The 26,721-nt window shown below is 36.5% G+C and overlaps 3 protein-coding genes across 4 annotated transcripts in view; all 3 read left to right on the top strand.

Moving 5' to 3' along the window:
- LOC131310258 (disease resistance RPP13-like protein 4) overlaps nucleotides 1-25,901 on the top strand; it is a 35,183-nt gene extending 9,282 nt beyond the window's left edge. Inside the window, exons 1-2 of one of the 2 annotated variants that reach the window (XM_058337180.1) lie at nucleotides 21,364-21,953; nucleotides 23,336-25,901. In XM_058337180.1, coding sequence (XP_058193163.1) covers nucleotides 23,555-25,642 — 2,088 coding nt within the window. In that variant the 5' untranslated portion in view covers nucleotides 21,364-21,953; nucleotides 23,336-23,554 and the 3' untranslated portion in view covers nucleotides 25,643-25,901. Of the gene's footprint in view, nucleotides 1-21,363; nucleotides 21,954-23,335 lie in introns of those variants that run through there. The other variant, XM_058337178.1, reaches the window with a different exon arrangement.
- LOC131310257 (uncharacterized) overlaps nucleotides 1-26,721 on the top strand; it is a 235,973-nt gene that overhangs the window by 96,388 nt on the left and 112,864 nt on the right. The gene's annotated exons all lie outside the window — the stretch shown is intronic.
- On the top strand, nucleotides 8,823-16,691 carry LOC131310265 (peptide-N(4)-(N-acetyl-beta-glucosaminyl)asparagine amidase-like). Its single transcript, XM_058337185.1, has 6 exons — nucleotides 8,823-9,303; nucleotides 11,579-11,632; nucleotides 11,745-11,915; nucleotides 12,010-12,141; nucleotides 14,082-15,174; nucleotides 16,222-16,691. The coding sequence occupies exons 1-5, from the start codon at nucleotides 9,226-9,228 to the stop codon at nucleotides 14,415-14,417; spliced, it is 771 nt and encodes a 256-aa protein (XP_058193168.1). The 5' UTR covers nucleotides 8,823-9,225; the 3' UTR covers nucleotides 14,418-15,174; nucleotides 16,222-16,691.

The following is a 26,721-nucleotide window of genomic DNA, read 5'->3' as shown; positions in this document are numbered from 1 at the left end:
GGCTGAGCAAAATACCGGACGAATTTTCCGGTAACGTCTTCTCAGCCGGTATCGGCCAGTATTTCTGGTAAGGCCCAATATTAGAGCCGGAAAGGTATTAAAGGGTTACAGTACCGTTTTCTTCTCAAAATGGTACGTACCAGCCGGTACCGGCCAATACAGAACGGTATTCATAACTTTGGTTTTGATGATTATTAATAATTATTAAGCTTGATTGAATATATAATTATTCCATGGGGGGCACCACACGGCGGTGCCCCAACTCTTCTCTACCACACATTAACCTTCGGAATTAATGAGGTTGATGTTTTTGGCCAAATATCCAACAACGCACATATAATGGCTCAGTATTCACTGTATAATATACCGACCCCATCACTCTTGTGGGATTTCCTGCCTAAAGCAAAAGAATATTTTGTAATTTACGTACTACGTACGCCACAGTTCTCAATTGGAAGCACTCTTTCAAACTAAACTTTTAACCAATTCTGAAAAGAAAGCTTGTGTGCTTTTTCTCTTTAAATCACTGGTCTATATGCTCTCACAGCTTGTGACGACACAAATTAATACTACGGAGTATACAAATTCGCATGCACCGAGAGATCACAATTTTTATTGTGGAAAAAGCTTTCATTCGCCATGCAAATTCACATCAAAACTTGCAGAATTCCGAAACAATAAAAATCTCAAATGGATTGCTTTCAAAAGCTTCACAAATATGAACCGAGACAGACAATTTAAATCGTTATACATTGTCATTTTTTCTACAGACGTGTGTATGCAAATGTAAATTTTTTTAATACAAGAGTATGTATGGATCTTGTGGTTCTGAAACAAAGTGAATTGTGACTCGAACATAAGAGATAGAAAAAAATAAGAGGGAGATGAAACTTGTGATAGCTCTTTTTTTTTTTGTTATACATTTGGATACTTTTGAACACTCATTACATATATGATTTCAATTTATCCTTATAACAAAACTTATAAATAGTGCGCATTAATATTTTAGGTTCTCAATCATGAACCTCAATATTTTAGGACGAAAAAAATACGCTTCAAATGTTCGATAATTATCTGAAACAAAATTATAACTACTGGGCATTTTAGTAGCGGCCTTGGCCGCGACCGCCTCACTAGTGATATATGATATGTGTGTGAACATTATGAAGAAGTGCGTGGACGGGAAGACTATCTAGATTAGATAGCAGGTCAAGGTCGGATCGGGTAAACATTATGAAGAAGTGTGTGGACGGGAAGACTATCTAGATTAGATAGCAGGTCAAGGTCGGATAGGGTAAAAAAGGAAATAGGAAAAAGTGTTACGTGTTACGTGTTACGTGAGAGAGACGCCAAGGAAAAAGTGTATCATATGAGTGTGTGGGAGCCAGAAGGGACACAGCAATTCATTGCGTGACTGTCCATGCCTTGTTGTCCACGAGAGTGTTTTACTTTGGGTTGTGCCGTAAAAAGCGTGTTTATGGCACCAACCAATCATAGCCGTCTATTCGCGTAATCAATAGCTGAAATTTGTTTTAAATTATGACTGGTCATAATTAATTTTTTCTCGGAAAAGTTTCACTAACATCGATCTTGATTGTCTAAATCACTTTTGGACAGTCATGATGTAAACATTTACAGCACAGCCGGAAATAAAGATTTTCTCTTTGTCCATATAATCATATATGAACCGTACGTTGTCTACCACAGATGCTTCTGCATGGGTACAAAAAAAAAAAAAAAAAAAGCCATCCATTGGGCAGGCACTTACCTAATGTCTTCTATTTGAGAAAATCCTGTTTATGGAGGTGTTGTAAGCACTTAATTGTGATCGTTCAAAGGTATTTTGGACGGTTGGGATGTTAATGAAACTTCTATGGAGAAGAGTTAAACTTTTTTCCGAAAAAATTTCATTAAAATTTGAACCATCCAGAACACTTTTGTACGGCTGTTATTGGTTGGTGCTGTAAACTTTTGAACGTCCAGAACACTTTTAAACTTTTTTTACCGTTTCAAAAAAAAAAAAAAGATCCTTTGTAAATAAGTATATCTCCTTCTATTTTCTCCTTTCATATTTTTTTCTTGATAGTTTAGGTGTCCGGATCAACTTACTTGTACTTTGATTAATCTTGGGGGTCCTATACTACCACCAATTTATAGAGAGTCCAGTTAAAGTTTCGCTCCAAAGTAGTTGATCATAAGACGTGAGATATTGATGCAGCGTAACCTCTTTTTACGAAGTTAGTTTCGAGAAAAGAGATCTTGAACTTGCTTATGAGATTCTCTCTTGAAAACACAAACACGAATAGAGAAAACTTTCAATTTTTATTAATCAAATCATAAACAACCCATCTTGCTCTAAGGCTTACATCCTTGTGTATAATGATAGACTATAAAAACTAGAAAAGAAATAAAATAATGAAAAGCAAATCAACCTAAATACGAAAACAAAAAGGAAATAAAAATCAACCTAATTAAGAAAACCTAATACTCTACAATATTTATGCTAGAATGGAAAGATTACTAACAAAATACTAACTCGAAAATAAGAAACTAAAACCCCTATATTTTTAAAATAATTAAAATATCAAATAAGATATTTTGAACATGAGACCTTAGGAAAGATCAAACTCATAAGTTTCATGTTTTCACCACCAAATCAACCCCTTAATATATGAAACTAGTATTTCCTTTCATCTTTGTCGAAAGTGTTATGTGCCTCTGTGCCCAAATTCTGAAACATCCCTTCTAATCCTGGGAAAAATGAAGCCTATAGGAACAAAACCACATAGACAAGCAGTGACTCATCCGGTTTCAATGAAGTAGTCCCAGAGCCGGTCCTGAATTTTTGGGGGTTTAAAGCGGAAATTAAAAATAAGGCCTCTTTTGTTGGACTATAATAAAAGATAAAAAAATAGGTGGGGCCTTTACAATTTAAATTTTTTTGGAGGCCTAAAGCGACCCGCAACACATGTTGCAGGGCCGGTTCTAAGCACTCCCACATATGCATGTTGTGTAAAACATTATACATGTTGTCGAGTTCCTAGGGTGCATTTGGTAACATTTTCAATTTTCAATTTTTTGTTCACAGAAAACTAAAAGTAGAATTAATCATGTTTAATTTTCATAGAAATAAAAACAAAAAACATGTTTGGTAATACACTTCTTTTGTAAAACAGTTACAAATGACAATACAATAAAACATGTTTGGTGGATGGGCCCATCATGTAATGTTAACCATCAACTCATCTAAAAGTTTAAACCGTTAGAGAGAGGATCAACTTTATTATTTATATTTTCAACACGCCTCCTCACGTGTAACCAGGCTCTCCTTCATAAGCGAGCTAAATACGTGTAAATATTTTAACATTAGGTAGGTGGTGAGTTTCGAACTCAGGATCTATTGCTTGCTCTTATACTATATTAGATCGCTACCAACTCATCTAAAAGTTTAAGTTGTTATAGAGACAATGACAACTTTATTATTTATATCTTCAACATCATGGACGGGTTTAGTGAAAAAGAATAAAAAAAATAGTAAGGAAGCAATTAGTATCCTACCGTGCACGTTTCTAAAAGTGCGCCGGTCGGGAAAAAAATTGCAGGGGAAAACGCCATTTGTGGGTTTTCACAATTTATGGAAACTTTGAAAACGTTTACAATAAACAAGAAACTAAAAGAGAAAAACTTCTTTACGGAAGTTTTCGTAAAGAAAGTTTCTGTAAAAAAAGTTTACGGAAGTGAATCACTGCCGTTCAAAAGTGTTTTGGAAGGTCCAAATTTTAATAAAACTTTTTTGGAGAAAAGTCATAATTGAAAATGAATGTCAGCCATTAATTGGCGAATGGACAGTTGAGATTGCGCCGCTCTGTAAACACCCTGCTCACGGAGCGACCGTGAAAAAGTCTATCTCAAACTAAAAACAACTTACCAAACATGTTTTCTTTATCAGTTTTCAAAAAAAGTAAAAACAGAAATCAAAAACTAAAAATAAAAAGGTTACCAAATTTTCCCTAAGCTTTTGTGGAGCTACATGTATTCTTTATATTGTGAATTTGGGATTATAATCTCGTAAAACATATCATAAGCGTCTCTGATAATTAATTAGTCTAGGTGTACCGCGTACAAAAGCTTGTTCGGGCCTCCTGTCATTGGAAAATATTTTTCAAAATCTAAACTCTTTCGATGTTTCAGAGTATGAGTCCATCGAAATAAAATTAATTACTTAAACCTATGCTACAACGCAGGCAATCAAAAAGGATCTTTTTCCTCAATAGGCCTGCAGTCAAACTGAATTGCTCGCAAGAAACTCGAGGTTTGGTTCATTGTGGGCTCAGCTCGGCTTGGTTCAATTTTCCGTGTAAACAAATTGATCGAGCTCAATGAATTTCGAACGAGTTGAGCTTGAACATATTCTTCAAATATCAGCTCAAAGATTAGATTAAGATCTTTCTCAAGTACTAATTAAGTTCTTGGTTTCAATGATTATTAATAATAATTAAGCTTGAATGAGCAAGTATTCTATGCTCATAAAACACCACGTGACGGTACCTCAAATTCTTTTCTACCACACATTAAGCTTTGGAATTTAAGTTCAAGTTTGGTCAAATATCCGACAACATACGAAGTACAATGGAACTCGGATTTCCTGTATGATGGTGACTTTCAGCACTGTTCTCAACTGGAATCACTCCTTTCACGCTAACTTAACCAATTGTGAAAAGAAAGCTAGTGTGCTTTTCTCTTTAGATCAAAGGTCTATATGCTCTCACAAGTCACAACTTGTGACAACAAATATACAAATTCCCATTGCATCTACCGTTCACATTTCATATCGTGGAATATTTATTTTCGCCATGCGAATTAACATCGAATCAAAATTTATAGAATTGCGAAACAATAGAAGTCTGAAACGGATTGGTTTCAAAAGCTTCAGTGGTGGACCTTGACCGCGACCGCCTCACTGATATGGATGTGAAGTGTGATCGATCGGGTGGGATCAGGTACTTTAGAAAAAGGAAAAGGAAAAGGAAAAGGAAAAAGCTTCATGCATGCATGTGAGAACCCAAGGAAAGAAGTGTCATTTGGGAGCCAGAAGGGAAAATTGGTCCCTTGTTAGTTGTTGGTGAGGTTATGACTCAGCAATGCATTGTTTTCACCTTGTTCTCCATAACATGATACGAATTACCGTGATCTACTACAAGATGCTCGGGGCCGTATCCCAAATTAAACCAGTTTGGGTTGGGACTAGTTTGGACTGATTGTGGGCATTTTTCGGGTCCACAACAATAATCGGAACCATTCACTTTTCAGAACTCGTCAAGAACATTGACCATGTCAAAAATCACGTTGATCGGATATAGTTTGACATCATTTCAAAATGCATTAAGTTTGTAAGAATAAAAGTGTGCAATATTGGATTGCAACCCATTTGACACAATTATTTTGCAATCTAGTGTTGCACATGCACTTTTATTCTTACAAACTTAACGCATTTCGAAATTAGGTCAAACAACATCCGATCAATTTGATTTTTGGCGTGATCAATATTTTCGACGAGCTCTAAAAAGTGAATGGTTCCAATCATTTTGTGGGTCCAAAAAGGGCCCACAATCAGTCCAAACTGGTCCCAACCTAAACTGGTTGGGATACGAACCCAAGATATTTCCACCAACTTACGTGTACTTTGATTAATCTAATTAAAGTTGAAGTAAAGCTCCGCATGAACTGACTTCAAAGTTATTGATAACACATGAGAGGTTTTAAATATGAGATCCTAAAAGAGTGTAAACTCCTAAGCGAACCCCTTACATATAAAAGCATTTTTTCCTTCCATATTTGTCGAAAGTGTTATATATGTACTCTCTGCATGTGTCCAAATTCTGAAAACGAAATTAAGGGTTTTATTATTAGTAACAAAGGTAAACATCCTTAGGCCCCCGTTTCAGAAATTTTCTTAAAAAATAAGTATCTTATTTCATATTTTCAAACTCAAAAATAATATAAATAAAAAATATTTTCTTTAATTTTTTTTTGCATCGTATAAAAGATCTTATTGAGATCTTTCAAATAAGATCCATATTGTATGTTTTTAAATTTTAATAAACTCATAATTTTTGAGCTTAAAATTGTTTTCTTAAAAAATAAGGGCTTGAAAACCGGTTCTGGAACGGGACCTTAGTAATCCTGCACATAGACAAACATTTTGCATAATTTACATGCTTATGTGGCAGTGACTCATCAGAAGCTAAAATACTAGCAAATCATCCGGTTTCAATGAAGCATTCCCACATAAGCATGTTGTGCAGTGAAAATATTGGACATGTTGAGTTCCTAAATTTTTATACATGGGGCTACATGTGTTTCTTATGTATACTGTGAGTTTGGGATTATCATCTTGGTGTGAAACATATCATAAGGGTCTCTGATCAGTCTTCGTGTGCAAAAACTTGTTCGGGCGTCCTGTTATAAGTGGAAAAAAAAGAAGAAGAGAGGTGATAATAGTGAAATTTTGCAAAATGTGAAGACAAGAGAGTGAAATTAAAAAGGAAAGTTTAACTCTCTTTTTTACAATCTAAACTCTTTCGATAATTTAGAGTATGAGGCCATCGAAATAAAATTACTTAAATCTATATATGCTACAACACAGGCAATTATCGAAAGCTTTTTTACTCCCCAATAGGCCTGAATTGCTCGCAAGAAACTCTGAGCTTTGGCTCCTTGTAGGATTAGGTCGGCTCGGTTCAATTTTCCTTGTAAAGAAATTGAGTTCAAATAGAATTTTTGGTAGAAGAGCTCGAGTTAGCTGTAGCTCGACTCGTATAGATAAGCTCAATGGCTCGACCCTTGCTTAGGGGCTCCACTCGTATGTAGAGTCTTGGACGTCTTGGTACTCGAAATCTTTGGGGTTTTTTTTTTTTAACCAAAGAAGTCAGTAATACACTCCTATATAAAACTATCCATAATATATTGTAAGAATAGAATGTCTTGTGCCAGCGGTTTAGGCATGCGCCTCTACGCGTGAGGTTGCAAGTTTGAAACTCACGTATGGGTTTTTGTTTTTAGAGGCCGGTCCTTTTTTCTACTTAATTCGCTGACTAGGTCAGTAATACACTCCTATATACTCCAGTACTCTTGCTCCTCGTCTTCTTCTACTTAATTCGCTGACTAGGTCTACGTCGTCCATTTCTTTGTTTCGTGTCTGGTTCATCGCCATTTGCGTGGTTTCGGCCAGTGCTTTCCCGCCATGGCGCTGGCACAGGTGGAGACACGTACCATTGCAAGGCTAGCTCTCTTGTCGATGACGGCAAGGACAACTATTTGGAGAAGACTAAGAGCATCCGCAATAGTAATAATTAAAATCAATTATCAAAATGTGTCACGTCAGCATTTGATTATTCATTTAGTTCATAATCAAACTTAACAATTTTTACCTCCACATTATTTTTACATTCCTAACCAAAAAAACCCCACAATACACAATGCACATTTGTCCAATCGCAAACGAGTTCTAATCACACACTCGATCATATCAAATTATTCATCTCGATGAGACGATTCCAATGTGGGGTATTTTTGAGTTATTAATAAAAGTTGTTAAGTTTGGTTATTAAATGGTAAAATTTGATTATTTGCTAAAAAACTCGTAACTTTGCTTATTAAAATGTGGAGTGTTTTTTAAGCATTATTTTTAAATTTGTTTATCCACACCCATTTGCTTATTACAATGGGGATGCTCTAAGACTTTGATTTGTGATCTCAACCTCCTTTCCCTCAGCCTCCCTCTTTCCCAAGACATCTTCGATGCTGTCTCCTCCATCTACCACGATGTTGATGAAGTGGATGGCGTCGTCGAGGAACGAGTCAGTGGATCCGATGTCTGTGTTTGTGTCGGCGAGAAGGTTGAAAGTCTTTAACTCTATTTTTTTGAGGTGGGCTCGTCGTCGTCCAAGGCTGGCCGGAGTGATGACAAAGGTGGTGATCCCTTATTGAGGCAATTTTGATTGCCCTAACAAGCCTTTTTTTGTTGTAGTGTGAGTGGTGGTTGTGGTCGTCATTGTTGTCGGGTTGTTGGTTGTGATTTGAGTAGGAAAGGAGCACGAGTGATTTGGGGCAAAATAGTCCATTATGCAACGTAACCAAGCCATTTAGCTTGGGTAAAAAATATTAGGGTTGGAATAAAACCGAACTTAAAAAAGGAGACCGACCTCTAATTTTTTATTATTTTAAAATAAAAACAGCCGTGATAGCCTTATCACATGGTTGTACCACGCATTTGTACGGCATGGCTAGTATGGCCTACCCCGTGTCCCATAGAAATACAGAAAAATATTTATAAATTTTAAAACAATATTTAATGGAGACCCTATAAAAAATTAACTCGAACGAATATCGATATATATATATATTTCTTTTGAATTCAGAAAAAATGCTCAAGTAGGAAAATCGTTTTGTGATTATAGTTCCATCCTTGCGGATTGGTTTGAGCTACTTACTCTATTTTTCTCTTGAATGGTTTTTCATGTTAAACGTTCATATAATTAATAGAATAATCCAATCGTTGGCTAAACAACTCTTACTTGGTGCTAGGTTGGAAAGTTGGGATCCTGTCCCTAAGTGACTTGATAGTAGTGATGTTTGGTCATTGGACCAACATTTCTCTTAATTACTGTGCAATCTCCTTTTTCCATGGAAAAAATAAAAAATCCTTTCTTCATTGACAAGGATTACTATGACATATTGACGCTGATGTAATCATGAGATCACTTCAACCCATTACAACACATACCAAAAATATATAAGAAGGGAGCCCATTTCGCATCATCCACTCCACTGGCAACCCTATTTCTAACCCAAATTTTACTTCAGAAGAATTCTTTAAACCTTTTAGTTTCGCTCTCTACTCGCATTGACGCCCAAATTCCTCCCCAATCTCACAAATTACTTTACCCATCGCCAACAATTTTCAAACAGATCCAACCAGTCATCAGGCTTTTGGCGGAGACGATTCAGATGCCGTATTCCGTCGAAATTCGAAGCTCTGGTAGTTATTATACTTTTTAAAATCACGAGACCTTGTTCAAATCTGTTCTGACCTGAGTTTCGCCGCCACTTATCGAAACTCTACGAACAAATCACCACCAGATCAATCCATATTTCTTTCCAAACGGAGTCCAAAGCAAAGGAAAGATCATCTCTCTCCTAACTAGACAGACAAAAGGGGAAAAAATGGTTGCTCGGAGATTCCTTGTTCGCTTCCACGACGAGGACTTCTATGTCGATTACGACACCGACCGCGGCCTCGAGGTCTTTCTACCCCCTCTCTAAACTCACCCCCCTCCCCCCCTTTTTTATATGCTCATTCCGTTTCTAAATAAGTGTTCGGCGTGCAAAATTAAACTTTATAATACATATATATTTTTTATTAAAAATATAATTTTTTTCACAATCTAATAGAACTCATTGTTATCTATTGATTTGTAAAAAAAAATTAATTTTTTTAATGAAACAAATGCTTCATTTTTAGGCCTAATTTTGCTTACCGAATACTTATTTAGGGATGGAAGGAATAGTATATAACTCATGTGTTGCGGTCCATTTGGACGTGGGAAAAGAATTGGAGGTATTAATTAATAAGTGGAATAAGATAGTATGAGTTATTAGTTAATAAGGGATAAGTCTCATTAATGTGATCTTTATGAATGTGATCAAAGGTTTTTTGGATGAGATATTAGAGAATGTTGATTAAATAATATTTGGTTTGGATGAAAGATTAATATGATGTATAAAGGATGGTGGATGATATAAAAAACTGTCAAATGACCTTTTTGTTCTTGTGCAATCCATAAATTAATTATGTATTACGTTTATATGTAATTGCAAATTTAATTATTCTTTCAAAATTTAAGCCGTAATATTTATTTCTACGAACAAACTAACGAATTTAGTAATATTATTAAATAATTTTATTTTTTTATAAAATTGAGTTTTTTTAAAAAAATTAATTTTTTCAAATTTTAATCCATTTGAACCGGTGGAAAGATTTTAGTTTTCTAATCATTTTATCTTAAATAGTCATAATTAAATTTTGACTCTATGATTCTCGTTGATCAGTACTAAGAGATATTTGATTCTACGACTTTCTTGATGCTAATCAACGAGAGTCCTAGAGTAAAAATTTAATTATGATCATTTAGAATAAAATAATTAAAAAATTAAAATCTTTTTATCAGTTCAAACGAATTGAAATTTGGAACATTTAATTTTTTAACCATATTTTTTAATATATAACTGTCTACAGAAGTTAAAAAATTAAGTGTTTCAAATTTCAATTCGTTTGAACCAGTGGAAAGAATTTAGTTTTTTGATCATTTTATTCTAAATGGTCATAATTAAATTTTGAATGTTTGGCTCTCGTTAATCAGCCCTAAGAGATATTTGATTTTATGACTTTCTTAAGGCTAATCAACAAGAGTCCTAGAGTAAAAATTTAATTATAATCATTTAGGATAAAATGATCAAAAAAACTAAAAAAAATTTACCGATTCAAACGGATTGAAATTTGAAACACTTAATTTTTCAATCTTTAGACAGTTTATATATTAAAAATATGGTTAAAAAATTAAGTGTTTCAAATTTCAATCTATTTTAACCAATGGAAAGATTTTAGTTTTCTGATCATTTTATCCTAAATGGTCATAATTAAAATTTGATTCTACGGCTTTCATTGATTAGCCCTAAGAGATATTTAATTTTACGATTTTCTTATGGTCAATCAATGAGAGTCCTAGAGTCAAAATTTAATTATGACAATTTAGGATAAAATGATCAGAAAACTAAAATATTTTAACCAGTTCAAACAGATTAAAATTTGGAACACTTAATTTTTTTTCTCAGCTTTCCCTCGTCCCTTCGAACACAAACAGAACTAGGGTAGCGGCAGAAATAGGAAACTGGAGATGAGAGAAGGGGGATAAGGAGGGGTGGAATCGTCAAGTTTCAAGAGTATTAAGGGGAATAATTTATGGGGATCTCAAACCCTATCCGAAGATAATACCCCCGTTTTCCTCCTTCTCCGGTCTTAGCCAAGAAACGGGACAAATGAAAGCCCTTGAACTTTGCCTTCCCAAACGAAGATAAAGGGAGGGGCCCATGGTCTTATTCTGGGGTGAAAATTTATCCCCCAGCCTAATGCTGCATCCAAACGACATTTTAAGGAAATAGAGTCTCATATTATTTGAGTGTGGAATACTTGATTACAAAGAAATATTTTGGACATCTTCACTCATTTTATTGCCAATTGGTTTGAGGTAGATATAAAATTTTCTACATGATATCAGAGCGAGGTCTGATGATAGATAGAGGCTACATGCGGTTGCACATGAGGGGATGTTAAGAAAATTGAGTCTCACATTACTTAGAAGTAAAAATGAGTAATATTACTTAATAACATTTAGGACTTCTCCATTCATCGCTAATTAATTTTGAGGTGGATATAAAATTTCTATAATGTTCGGTCTAGCTCCCTTTCTGTTTCTCTCAACCTCTCTGTAAAGCCTCACTTATTGCTCTTCGTTTCCAGGTCTTCAAATTTCAAGTCTTCTCTCTCACCTTAATTCCCCCCGAGGAACAAAAGGTTCACCCCCCCCCTCTCTCTCTCTCTCTCTCTCTCTCTCCAGGTTTTTTCCCTCTTGCACAAACATGTATTAATTTCAAAATGTGACTAATTTGATCGAATTGCTGATAAGATATTCGGAATCGACGACGATCGGCTCTTATTGGACGACTCTGACCTCGCCTCAGTTTCCGATAGGCTTCGGGTGGTATCTATAGCCGATGAAGTCGAACAAGGAGAAAAATCGGTGGATCAAAATGCTGAAATGGCGAGGTTTGATGAAGACTTGGCGCGGACGTTGCAGGTTCTTGGCCAAATTTATGCTTTTGTTGGCGGTTTGTTTGAATTTATGATTTATGAAAGCATTGTTTCTTTATTTGTTGTTGGTAATTCGGTAGGCAGAAGTAGCAGCACTCGTGCGGATCAAAAAAGAAGAAGAAGAAGAAGCACTCATGCTTCAGCAGTCCGCTGCCAGTGACGGTAATTCACTAATGGATGCCAGAATACGGCCTTACGTTGATCGGGTCAGGGTAAGCGTGCGATACCTAATTCTGTTTGGTTTTTCTAGCTTTCTATTGATTATAATTTTTTTGTATTATGTCATGCATACCTACCATGTTCAGGTGTCAGGTTCAGCATTGCAAACTGTTAGGCAATCTGTATGAAACTACGCACAAAATAACCAAACGTAACAATTAAATTAAACTTATGAGTTGCAGGATCCACGCTAACGAAGTTTTTGAAATTGGAAGACCGAAACTCAAACTTTGAAACAGAAACGTTGGGGAGAATTCGTGATCGAGGCTTGTGTTGGACACAATCTCCTTAAGACTAAATACGCCCTCGCTATGGTGCTATGAGTTTGACAGCGCCAGTCTCGCAGGATCCAACGATCTCACCTTGTAGAAGCATCACTACAATCTACAAGAGTCTGTCGAACCAAATTGAGTATTGAACTCTCTCGAAAGGAAAAAAGTAGTGCAGAGCAAAATGAGGAGTAAAGCAACAAGAGGGCAGGAATTTTTCTGAGGTATCTGCAACAATGTTAGGTTATGAACGGACACGGACACCGACATTGACAAGGACATCGACACAGAAATTCTAAAAAAAATGGGGACACGGATACAGACACGGAGGGGGACACGCTACGTATATATTTATTTATTTAAATAAATAAATAATTATAGTTTGACACCCAGGAATTTTTAAAAAAATCACAATTTGGCCCCAAATTTTTTTTAAAAAATTACAGTTTAACCCCCAATTTTTTTTTTAAAAATTACAATTTGGCCTCTCAAAAATTACAATTTGACCCCTGCCGTGTCTCCAGCCGTGTCCCCGTAAAAAAATTAAATTAAATTATGGGGCGTGTCCCATACATGTCCCCACCTTGTCCCTGTGTCCGACACTGCGATACTTTGACCTCTAGATGTGTCAGTGCTTCATAGAATTGTTAAGAATTGTTCAAATAAGCAACAAAGAGGCTCGATGAAGTGGTGCCGTCTAAAGGGACGCTACTGTCCGAAGTGGTGCAATCCGAAGGAACACAACTGTTCTGGCCGAAGAGTTACATTGCAGTGGCCATACAAAAAGTTCGAAATTAAAGTTGCAACAAATAGTTTATTAGCCAACCAACACAAAGGTTCAAGTCCAGCCAAAAACTTCTAGTAGGAAATAAGTAACTACCAATAAAAATAATTAGGTTACTATTTCCCTACAAATGTGAGCCCAGAATATTATGAACTCATTGCCACGACTGGTCCGACCAAGTGCGACACCTAGCTCGCGCGGTCAATCAAGCATTTCCAACCACGCAAAATTAATTATTCATCCAACAAAGGACAAACATATTAATTACAACCAACTCAAATGGTTAACTTCCAAGACAATTTCCTATTCACTTATAAAAATGGTTACACAAACCTTTTTTTTTAAATACAAACACCAACAAAGATAACCCAGATTATGCGCCACCCAGCTCAAGGTCACCTTCTATCGTTCTATTTTTTATCTTATCCAATCAGTAAATCAAAATTCTCATGCTCATATATTTTCTTTCTCATAAGATTGTTTTGTACAAGAATGGGGTCTCTTAGGGTCTGTAGTGATGATACCAGGATCCGTTTTTAAGATTCTCGATATGCAAATTATTGATTCATAAAAATCACGTGAAACGGAGTTAGATATATTGCTAGTCATCTCAACAAGTCGTTTATATTTTTTAAAATACTATGTACTAAGACTCCATTCACATATTTCAAAAAAGGTTTGTTTGGGCTTGTCTGATCTATGTGCATTGCACATTCACTGCTGCGTGGGACCACGTGCATCGTATAGATCTTGATATATTTGTAAATGGATCTATACCCGGATATGTATGTGTCACCCATACGTTTATAAGAGTACTATTTGGGATTATTATTATTGTTTTCCGAAAAAGAAGGTTATAATATATTGTGTGAATTTGCAGGGGCGTGAAGAAGGATGGATATCTTTAGGGCCATGGGGAGAGTTGCGTGATAAAGAATATTGGGATTACAAGCCCGAGGGGCCTATAATGCAGATAACTATTAGTTATGGATATGCTATCGCTTCGGTTTTATTCGAAAGTAAGAGCTACGATGGCGCCATTATTGGCAGCTCCGTGAAAGTCGCCGGGACCGGTGGTGACGGCAGTCGGACTAAAACGGTGCGACCATCTTTTTTAATTTTCTTATTCACAGTCCCAGAATTCACTAACCCGGACAGAGATGTGTGTGAATCTATCCAATGCACGTGGGTCCCAAATGCCTCAGGTGGTTCTTGACACATCTATGTCAGAATGTGTGCACTTTTGTTTCTGTCCATTGGTTTTTGTGTTTTTAGAATTTTTTTTTGATCTTCCTTTTCGAGACAAATAAGCAAGTGGATTATTAAACCAAAATTACAATCTTGTTTGGATGGTATTTTGAAAAAAAAAATTCAACTCAAAAAATACTCATTATATCTCCTTTTAATCAGTACTCTCATTTCTCTCTCCTCTCTCCAATCATTATTCTCATTTCTCTCTATTTCCCTCCATTCATTACTCATATCTCCAATTATTACCCTAATTTCTCTCTCTACTCATTATCTAAAAATCAAACTCAAAATTTTTTAAAACATCATCAAGACAAGGCAAATATTTTCATATGATTTATTGCTGATGCATCCCAAAAAAGACCTAATTTATACTTGCACTTGTTTAGTTCTGCATCTTCAGTTCAATAGAGCAACTCTCGTTCATAAACTTGACGTATGACTTGCACTACCCCGTCTTTGGAGAAATCGTATCTCTCTGGTTTGAAACAAATATTGGGAACATATACGGGCCTTTTGGTGAGAGAACGGGTTATTGTTCTTTGTCCATTCCAATACAAGTTGGAGTCATCACTGGATTCCATGGACGCGCTGGTGCTGGACCCTGGCTTTCTGCAATTGGTATATTTGTGGCACCCAAAGTAAATGGTTTGCCCTGTTCAGGAAAAAAAGACAATAGTTTGCACTCAATTCAAGACCCAGATTCTGTGCCAACCCAGCTCAAGGTCAGCCTCTATCCCGCCTATTTTTCTCTTATCCAATTAATAAATTGAAATTCTCAAGCTCATTTGCACTCTCGTAAGATTGTTACGTAGGGAATGGAGTCTGTTAAGGTTTCATTTTCAAAATCCAAACTTCTATTTTTGAGATTCTTGATATGGAATTCATTGATTCATGAAAATCACGAGAAAAAGTTAGATACATCGGTACTCATCTCAACAAATTGTATGTAATATTTAAAATGCAATGTACGCAGACGCCGCTCACATATGTGGACAAGGTTTGTCTGGAGTTGTCTGATCTGTGTGCTTCCCACATTCAGCGTGTAGGACTGTGTCCGAATATATATGTACCCGGATTTAATTATGTGTCTCACCAAGGTGCTTTTAAGAGTACTATTTGAGATAGACAATTCTTTAAGGCTTGTAAATTCGAGGTTTAAATTAGTTTTGAAGGTAATTAATGACTTGTAATCTACATTTGCTCAGAGTTTCTGTAATACCCGTCATATTTTGCGGAATATTGAGAAATATTCTTACTGTATTCATTTGTCATTATACAAGAGATAGTGGAAGGCAAAATAGTTAGACAAGAAATATGTGGTTGGGTGTGTGTGGCAAAAAGTTTGGTTCATTTTGTATATTTGTGGAAAAATCAAAATGAGGTAGCACCCTTGGAGTACTGCACGCGTAATTGTACTTATTTAAGCAGTATGTTCATTCATTGGTTTTCACAAGTATCCAAGAAGGATAGAACGTTGGTGCCTTGGAGGAGTGATCAGATCTATTTGCTGGCTCTCTCTTTGGGGGATAGTTGGATAAGATGTGAGTTTGTGTGTGCAGTGTGTGTTTGTGGTTGAATGATAATTGTATGAGATTGAATTTCTTCAAATTATTAGGCACCAAGAGAGTCCAAATAGTTCCAATGGTAAACAATTCCCCTCTCTCTCTCTCTCCAAAGAAGGTTGTAAATTTGTAATAGATTGTGTTGGTGGTCTTTACCAAAAAATAAATATTGAGCCAATAAGACAAACAGCTTGTGTGAATGTGCAGGGCAAGGGCAAGATAAGCGAGGAAGGAGGATGGATATTTTTAGGGCCATGGGGAGGGAAAGATGGTGTAGATTGGATTTACAAGCCCGACGGACCTATAATGCAGATAAGCATTTGCTATGGAAAAGCTATCAATTCAATTCTATTCCAAAGTAAAAGCTGCGATGGTTCTGTTATAGGAAGCTCTGAGAAAATTGGCGGTACTGGTGGCGATACGACTGTAACGGTGTGACCCTCTTTATCTTATTCAAAAATCCGGACAAGAGATGCATGTGGATCCATCCGAATGTTCCGATGAACAAGTGTGTAACACATGTCGGACGGTTCTAGACATCTCGGTGTCCCGATTTTTGCACCTTATATTTGTGTCTGTAGCATTTAAAAATTTTTTTTTTTTGTAACATATAGGCAAGTGAATTATTTAACCAAAAACTACAATAATTTCAGGTGATTTTATTTTATTTTTTCATGCGTCCCAAACAATGTCATTATTTATACGTGCACTTGTTTAGTTCTGTGTCGACAGTTCAGTAGAGCAACTCTCGTCCATAAGGCTAACGTACGAAGTCTGCAATGGACAAGTGGCAATCATATCTCTCTGTTTTATTACAAATTTGAAGAAATATGGGCCTTTTGGTTTGAGATCGAATGCTATTTCTGTGTGCATTCCAATAGAAGGAGGAGTCTTGGTTGGATTCCATGGGCGTCTTGGAAACGACATTACTGCAATTGGTATAATTGTAGCACCCAAAATCAATAGTTTGCATTCAATGCAAGACCCAGATTCTGCGCTAACCCAACTCAAGGTCAGCTTCTATCCCCTCTATTTTTCTCATATCCAATTAGTAAATCAAAATTATCATGCTCATTTATTCTCTCATATCTAGAAGAATGGGGTCTGTTAGCGTTTTGTTTTGATGATTCAAACGTCCATTTTTATGATTCTCCATATGGAAATTGTTGATTCATAAAAATCATGTGAAACAAAGTTGGATACCTAGCTCGGTAGTCAACAGCAAAAGTGGCTTCGATCATTTGAATAGTGTCACTCTTGAATTTAAATCCTCATGCATGTGTCTCACCCAAATGTTTATGAGTAGTATATGAGATAGACAATTCTTAAAAGAACGTAATTAAATTCATGGATAAGTTAATCTTGATGCTAACTAATGACTGTTAGATCTTTATTTGTTTAGAGTTCAATATAACAATAATACGACATTGTTGGCATTATTTTGATTATAAATTTTTTGTATTATGTTTATGATTTACGCACATGTACCATGTTCAAGTGTGGGTGCTTTTTCCAGCTGTGCAAACACCAACAAAGATGACCCAGATTATGCAAATTATTGATTCATAAAAATCACGTGAAACAGAGTTTAGATATATTGCTAGTCATCTCAACAAGTGGCACATATTTTTAAAAATACTATGTACTAAGAGCATTCACAGTGAAATAATCAAAACCAAAATGTTGTTAAGGTTAGCAATGTTTGCTCAAAAAAGTATTCATATTGGAATAACCAACTCTAGCAACCTCTTAGCAATTTATCAAATTTTGGCCTTTGAATAATTAAAACTAGCAACCTTTGCCAATAACCCCAAATTTTCTCTCTCAATCAAGTATACCATCATTACACAAAAACCCTCTCTCTCTCTCTCTCTCTCTCTCAATCAAGTATACCATCATTACACAAAAACCCTTTCTCTCTCTCTCTCTCTCTCTCTCTCTCTCTCTCTCTCTCTCTTCCCTTTTTTCTCTTTCTCAACAATGTTTTCAAAAACTAATTTTAAAAAACTTTATTTTTCAGATTTTTTTTCTGTTTTTTTTCAGACACTTTTTTTTTAACAAAAAACTGTTTTTTCAAAATTTTTTAAAAGTGTAAGTAAATAAAGTGTGTGTTTTTAAAAAACTGTTTTTGAAATTTCAAAACTCTTTTAAAAATACTGTTTTTTTGGTAAACAGATTTTGAGATTTCAAAACTATTTTTTACACAAAACCTGTTTTTAAAAAATTGTATTTATAGTTTTTAAATTTTTAAATTTGTTTGTGTAAATACAGTTCTTTCAAAATTTCTCAAAACTGTATTTATAGTTTTTTAAGTGAATAAAGTGTGTTTTTTGAAAAAATATTTTTTATTTCGAATTTTTTTTTTACACAACAACTGATGTTTTTTTTTTTTTTATAATTTTTTTAATACAACTATTTTGTTTTTCTTGAAAAACTGTTTTTTTTTTTTCAAAAATTTTGTATGAAATGAAGGAAAAAAGTTTGGAGGGCCCATTGGTTTTGATTATGGGCAAAAATAACTAATGTGGGAATTAACATTGTTAACTTTAGCGACCTCTAAATGGATAATAAAAATCTGATGTGGCATATTTTGATTATTCACATTTGCTTATTCTACTGTGGAAGCTCTAAGACTCCATTCACATATCTCAAAAAAGGTTTGTTTGGAGTTGTCTGATTTGTGTCCATCCCACATTCACCGTCGTGTGGGACAACGTGCATCATACGGATATGGATATATATATCTGTGTACAGATCTGGATATATTTATATTTGGATCTATACCCGGATGTGTTTGTGTCACCCATATAATTATAAGAGTACTATTTGGAATTATTATTATTTTTTCCCAAAAAAGAAGGTTTTAATATATTGTGTGAATCTGCAGGGCAAGATTAGCGGTGAAGGATGGATATCTCTAGGGCCATGGGGAGAGTTGCGTGGTCACAAATATTGGGCTTACAAGCCCGATGGGCCTATAATGCAGATAACTATTAGTTATGGACATGCTATCGATTCAATTTTATTCAAACGTAAAAGCTACGATGGTGTCGTTATAGGAAGCTCCTTGAAAGTCGGCGGGACTGGTGGCGATGGCCGTTGGACTAAAACGGTATGACCCTCTTTTTTAATTAGCTTATTCACTAACCCGGACAGCGATGTGTGTGAATCGATCCAATGCACGTGAGTTCCATGCACCTCGGACGATTCTTGATACACCGGTGTTCGAATGTGTGCACTTTTGTTTCCGTCCATTGCTGCTTCTTTTTTTTTAGAATTTTTTTGATCTTCATTTCGAGACAAATAGGCAAGTGGCATGGATTAACAAACCAAAATTACAATAATTTCATATGTTTTTTTTATTGTGTATGCATCTCAAAAAAGACCTAATTTATACTTGCACTTGTTTAGTTCTGCATCAACAGTTCAATAGAGCAACTCTCATCCATAAACCTGACATACGAATTCGCCTACTTTGGAGCAATCGTCTCTATCTGTTTTGAAACAAATACTGGAAACAAATACGGGCCTTTTGGTGAGAGAACGGGTTATTATTCTTTGTCCATTCCAGTAGAAGGTGGAGTCATCACTGGATTCCATGGACTTGCTGGTGCTGGCAGCTGGCTTTATGCAATTGGTATATTTGTGGCACCCAAAGTCAATAGTTTGCCCTGTTCAGGGAAAAAAGTTGATAGTTTGCACTCAATTCAAGACACAGATTCTGGGTCAACCTACCTCAAGGTCAGCTTCTATTCCCTCTATTTCTCTCTTATCCCATTGGTATATCAAAATTCTCATGCTCATTTCCACTTTCATAAGATTCTTACTTAGGAGAATGGGATCTATTAGAGTTTCATTTTGATGATCCAAACTTCTATTTTTTAAGTGAGATTCTAAGTGTTTGCAACTCAAATCTTCGATGAAACTCTCCATAGATGTCTCTCTGTACGACTCGATGCATTTGTATTTATATCAATTCTAGAAGCTTAGAGTTTCAATTTGGTTGCGGTCTACTGGTATGAGTTATTTCAATTCCAATTTCAACTGGAAGCTGTATGTGGTTGTGTATTGATTTTGAGAGTTGCTATATGTACCGACCATGGAGGAGAGAAATCGTACCGACGGCCGCTGGCGGGCCGTCTCCGGCCACCGGACGGCCAATCCGAGCCGTCCAAAAATTCTAAAAAAAAAAACCGATGGGGCTTAAGTGAAAATCAATGGCATCCGAGGTGTGTAGGGTGCTTGATCTAAGCACCCCTTTTTTGTGTATATACACGTATATACATATATACACGAAAAAAGGGTGCTTAGATCAAGCACCCTACACACCTCGGATGCCATTGATTCCCGCGTGAGTCCCATCGGTTTATTTTTTTAGAATTTTTGGACGGCTCGGATCGGCCGTCCGGTGGCCGGAGACAGCCCACCGGCGGCCGTCGGTACGGTTTCCCTCTCCCATGGTCGGTACTCATAGCTTTTCTGATTGATTTTTCTGTAAGTTGAATCTGTGTTCCGTGTGATTAAAAAAATATAGATTTCAATTTCAACTGTTTGAATTTTTGCACGGCCAAAGCATCTGTGATGATGGAAAATAAAATAAAATACAAACACGCAAGAAGAAATAACTAATATTTTAGAGGAAGAGATAGCAAAAATAACTAGCATTGTTGAAGTTTGTAATAGAAAATGATTAGCTATAATAAATTCCTCCGAGTAGGTACCAAGAAAGTCGAAGAGTTCCCATGGTTAACATTTTCCATCCCCTGCGGGATACGTACACGTTTAAAAGATTGTAGTATATAAAATGTGCCAATGAAAGTTGTCATAGGTAATTTTTTAAGGTACACAGAAATTCGCTCAACTATCACTTTTTCTTATGAATACCCCCTAACATTTACAATTGCCTATACAGATCCCCTCAACTATATGAAATAAAAAATTGGCTAATGCTTATAGTTAAGAAATGCTGATTGGTTAACAGTTGTAGTTGAGGGGGTCTGCAGGGGCATACATGTTAGGGAGTCTCCGTGAGAAAAAGTGATAGTTGAGAGGATCTCTGTGTACTTTCACCATTTTTTAATTGAAAAAAGAGGTGGTAATAGATTGTGTGAATGTGCAGGGCAAGATTAGGGGTGAAGAAGGATGGATATCTTTTGGGCCTTGGGGAGGGAATGATGGTGTAGATTGGACTTACAAGGCCAACGGTCCTATAATGCAGATAAGTATTTGCTATGGAGAAGCTATCAATTCAGTTTTATTCAAAAGTAGGAGCTGTGATGGCTTCGTTATAGGAAGCTCTGAGGAATTCGGTGCTACTAGCCATACAACTAAAACGGTCTGACGCTCTTTTGCTTATTCAAAGACCCGGACAGAGATGTATGTGGATCTATCCGATTGTACTGGTGTACAAGCATCCCACACATGTCGGACGGTTCCAGACATCTCTGCATCCGGATTTTTGCACCTTATATTTGTTCCATTGCATTTTGTAAAATGTTTTGATCTTTATAGGCAAGCGAATTATTTAACCAAAACCACAATAATCTCAAATGTTTTGATTTTATTTTTTATGCGAAACAAACTCATAATTTGTATTTGCACTTGTTCAGTTCTTCGTTGACAGTTCAGTAGAGCAACTCTCATCCTTAAGCCTGACGTATGGAGATTACTATGGACAAGTGGCAATCACATCTCTATATTTTGAAACAAATATTGGAAACCATTATGGGCCTTTTGGTCTGGGATTAGGTGCTTCTTCTGTCTCCATTCCAATAGAAGGTGGATTCATCGTTGGATTCCATGGACGTCATGGAACTGGAGCTTGTCTTACTGCAATTGGTATATTTGTAGCACCCGAAGTCAATTTGCCTAGTCTAGAGAAAAAAATCGATAGCTTGCCCTCATTTCAAGACCCAAATTATGCGCCAACCGAGCTCGAGGTCATGCACCTTCTAACCTTCTATTTTTTATCTTATCCAATTAGTAAATCAAAATTCTCGTGCCCATTTTCTTTGTCATAAGATTGTTACGTAGGAGAATGGGGACTTTTAGGGTTTGCTGTGATAATACCAATGTCCATTTTTAAGATTCTCGACATGCAAATTATTGATTCATAAAAATCATGTGAAACGGAGTTAGATATATCAGTAGTCATCTCAACAAATCGTATATATTTTTAAAATGCTATGTACTCAAACTCCATTCACAGATTTCGAAAAAGATTTGTTTGGAGTTGTTTGATTTGTGTGTGTCCCACATTCACCGCCTTGCGGGACCACAAGAATAGTATGGTATCTGTGTACAGATCTATACCCGGATGAACGTGTCACCCAAATGTCCATAAGAGTACTATTTGAGATCAGTGGTGAAAGTACATTGAACATAGGTGGGCTGTAGCCTAGGTCAAGTTTAAAAAAAAAATTAAAAAATTTGTGGAAAAAATTAGCCAATAAATTTTAGCCCACCTCATTTTGTTTTTGTAGCCCAACTCATCCTATATGGTTATTTTCATTGAAAGAGAACTTGTTGAAGATATCAAACCATATTTGACAATAAATTATTTCTACTCTTAAGAACAACGAAGTGCACAACTTCAGTAGGGTATAACTTTAATGGTGTACGTTTTTTTGTACTTTTCTTTTGTTTATTTTTTAACACTTACGTATTTTTTTACAAATTTTCTTGAAATTAATTATAAAACTCTTTTTAGTATATACACACACACACACACACACACACACACACACAGAGTTCGGTTCAAGTCAGGACCTATTACGGTCCATCAGGATCGCCCCTTTCCTGATCAAATTTCGATTATCCGAGCCGCTCAATGTGATCAGAACGTGATTTTAAAAGTACCTGCGAGAAATTGAACAAAAAATTTTGCCAATTTTTTGGGTTTTGACCTATGTGATGTACTGTCCAACTTTTTGTTGGATTTCCTTTTCCCCTTCCCCCATTTTTTATAAATTTTGCCTATCAAAAAAAAAAAATTGGCCAAAAAAATTAGCGAACGTGCAACAGCAAAAGTGGCTTTCATTTGAAAAGTGTCATTCCCAAATTTAAATCTTGGCTCCACAACTGGTGTCGGATCTGTACTAGACGCACGTGTCTCACCCAGATGTTTTATGTACTATATGACAAAGACAATTCTTAAAGGAACGTAAATTCATGGTTTGAGTTAATTTTGATGCTAATTAATTAATGACGGTCAGATCTTCATTTGTTTAGAGTTTCATGTTACAATAATACGATGTTGTGGGCATTATTTTGATTATAAATTGTTTGTATTATGTTTATGATTTATTTATACCATGTTCAGTTGTTAGGTTCGGGTGTGGGGTCCAAACCCAAAACGGTCGAGACTCCAACCATCAAATCTAAGTGGTCATCACGATTTTTGGTAGCAAACTTGAAGGCCAACTTTTGTGGTTCCAAACCGAAAACGCTTGAGAACATCATCATCCACAATGCTGCTTCAAGCAGTGCAACCACCAACAAAGACGACCACCGCGGTGGTGCTCTTTCTCCATCTTCTAAGATGATCCGCATGAATCTCGACCTCATGGATTCGGCGTTCAATAATCTCAACCTTGTGGATTCGGCATTCCAGAAGTACAAAACCCATATGGATATAGAAATCAGCGAGGCCCGTGAGAAATTGAAGGAGCTACAAAGATTAGGGAGCAGGGTAAACGACATTGACAAACTCGGAAAGGCCATAGCGAAGCTGAAGTTCCAGATCCCTTTGGCCACCAAGAAAGACGATCACCACGATGGAGCTCTTTCCCCCACTTCTAAAATGATCCATAGTGATCTCAACCTTCTGGATACGGCCTTCGCAGAGGCAGAGGAGTCGGCGCACCATATAAAAGGGAATATCAACCAAGCCCATGAGAAATTCAAGGAGTTACAAACATTACCGAGTAGTGAGAGACACTCTTACAAACTACAAAAGTCCGACCTTGACAAAAAAGAACTACAAAAGACTATCGCAAAGCTGAAAGTCCAGATCCGTTCGCATAATAAAATCCGTTCTGCCGATTCCAAGCCACATCATAAGAATTGGGATAATATAAACGAGGACGAGGATGGAATGACACACTTCTTCCACAAGGAGCCAGAGGTTGCGCACACTGGTGATTTTGATGGCCTATTGAAAGATTTCCACGACCTTCCCGAGCCATTGCGGCGTTGTTTGTCATGTTTCTTCAAGTTCCCACCAATGGCAACCATAAAGAGAACATCGATGATTTACCTGTGGATAGGGCAGGGATATATTTCTGACTATCTCCATTCTGGAGGGTGCGTTTGGGACGACGATGTTGAAGTGCTTGCTGGCAAGATTTTTGATGACCTTATTGCAAAGGGCTTCATCGAGCCTATCTACCAAAATTGCTCCTTGGTGCCAGACGAATGCAAGATGAGCCTTTCTGTACGTTCTTCTTTATACGAAGAAGCTAAAGATAGAGGATTTATTTCAAATGGCACTAGTCTTGATTTGGATCATGAATCTGGCGTTCAAATTAGGCAAACATCATGTCTGATCAATGTTGGTGAGGCCATTGTTAATTTCCAGCCTGAAATATTAGAGAATATGAAGCATATTCAAAGTCTTTATCTGGGAAGGTGGCAGAGCTCAGCTACGCACCACATTGAACTAGCAGACGCCAAAATTCCCCATGGAATGAATAAGCTAAATAGCTTAACTTTTCTTAGCCTTCGAGGAATTTCTATGATTATGGAGCTTCCCACATTCATTTCAGAGCTCAATAATTTGATGATCTTAGATCTCCGAGCTTGTCATAATCTTGAGGTGATTCCTACCGACATTGGTTCGCTCAAGAGTTTGACACATTTGGACATGTCCGAGTGTTACTTTTTAGAACAAATGCCCAAGAGTCTTGCTCAATTATCAAACCTCCAAGTCCTTAAGGGGTTCTTGATTGGAGATTTCGATAGCAAACAATCATGTACTCTGCGTGATTTGTCAGGACTGCCGAAGTTGAGAAAACTTAACATCTACATAAGTGTGAAAGACTTTGTCAAACTGCAGGACTTGACGTATTTAGAAAGATTTGAAAGCCTGAAAAAGCTGACAATATCATGGGGAGGATGCTCCTTACAAGCTCGAGAAGAAGACATCGCAAAAGCATTTGGCGTTGCTACACTTCCTCCCAGGCTGCAAAAGCTAGACCTTCAGTGTTTCCCTATGACGAGTCTAACCAATTGGCTGATGCCTGGCAAACTCAAGGAACTGAAGAAACTCTACATTAGAGGAGGGCAACTACGTGATCTAGGTGAAATTCAGAAACATCAAGCAGAGCGGTTGACCGTGGAGATATTGCAGTTGAAGTACTTGAGCAAATTAGAGTTATATTGGAAAGAATTGAGGACATTATTTCCCAAGTTAATTTACTTGCACCAAGTAGAATGCCCCAACCTTTTTAACTTCCATTGTGATGAGAGGGGCATGTGGGTGGACCATAAGGCCATTGATACTCACGTGCAGCTGCAGAAATATCTCAGAACCTGTGGCGCGATCAGCTCAAGTTCTATGGTTGGCTCTGGTTCAACCTCAACTCAGGATAATTGTAACATTTGTCCAGTAGATGAGAACCAACTTTAGTTAGTTAGGTTAACTGCAAGCTTAAAGTGCTTGGCTATGAGATAAGATCAGTTAAGGGAGAGTTAAATCGTTGCTGTAACTTACTCCTCGTGGAGCCTTCTTAATCTTAAGCAAAGTAAGTTCTCCCATGGTATTTACCTAAAAAAAAGTTCTCCCATGGCTTCTTTGTCTTGTATTCTCTTTCATGTTCTTACTCTCTGTAACTTAGAATATTTTACGAATAACAATTGATATCTAGAAATATTTACTCATTATGGAGTAGTTTTCTCATCCCGTGACAATGAGCGGTATTTCCTCTTGTTAAATCATCAAAGAGAAATGGTGATAATGGATCACCCTGCGGTCTCTGTATGACAAACTTAGAATAAGGTGAACCGTTAACTAGGACATGAAATGATGCAAAAGAGATACACTCATACTCCCTATCACACCATTCTGACTTCAATGCTGCTGCACTTAGACTATGCCATCAGGCTGTTTTCACAGGCTTTTGACATCTAAATTTGTCCATGTTCTTATATTTAACACTAGGACAATCTACTGTTTTGTTTATTTTGATGCATGAGGTTTACTTACTTGTCCTGGCTCACTTTATTAACTGTTTAAAGGCTTAAATAACAGGTTTATTTTTATGGAATTAAATAAAGCAGATATTGGTCTTATGTTGAATGATTATGGGCCGGTCTCACAATTGGGTGAAGAGGGGTGCCTAACACCTTCCCTTTATCATACTTTTGGCTCCCGTACCTGAAATCTTTACCTGTTTTTCCTAGTTTTTATAAATTAAGTGACGACTCTATTTTGATGATAAACGCTATCATGTGGAGACGTTCCTAGCCATGGAAATATCCACGATTCTGGTTTATGAAGTGGAAACGAGGAAAGAGGATATCTGTATGGTGACGCCCCTTCGAGGAGGTGACCACAGTTATTCATCCTAATCTCATCTGGAATCAAGGTTATTGCAGTCAAAGAGGTAAGAACTCCATCATTTTTGAATTTTTTTTTTCTCTCTCTCTCTCTCTCTCTCTCTCTCTCTCCTCTCAATCACTTGTTGAACCTCATTTATTCCTCTTGAT

Source organism: Rhododendron vialii, chromosome 12a (assembly GCF_030253575.1).
Source record: "Rhododendron vialii isolate Sample 1 chromosome 12a, ASM3025357v1".
NCBI classification, from domain to species: domain Eukaryota; kingdom Viridiplantae; phylum Streptophyta; class Magnoliopsida; order Ericales; family Ericaceae; genus Rhododendron; species Rhododendron vialii.
This window is presented reverse-complemented; position numbering and strand designations above follow the sequence as displayed.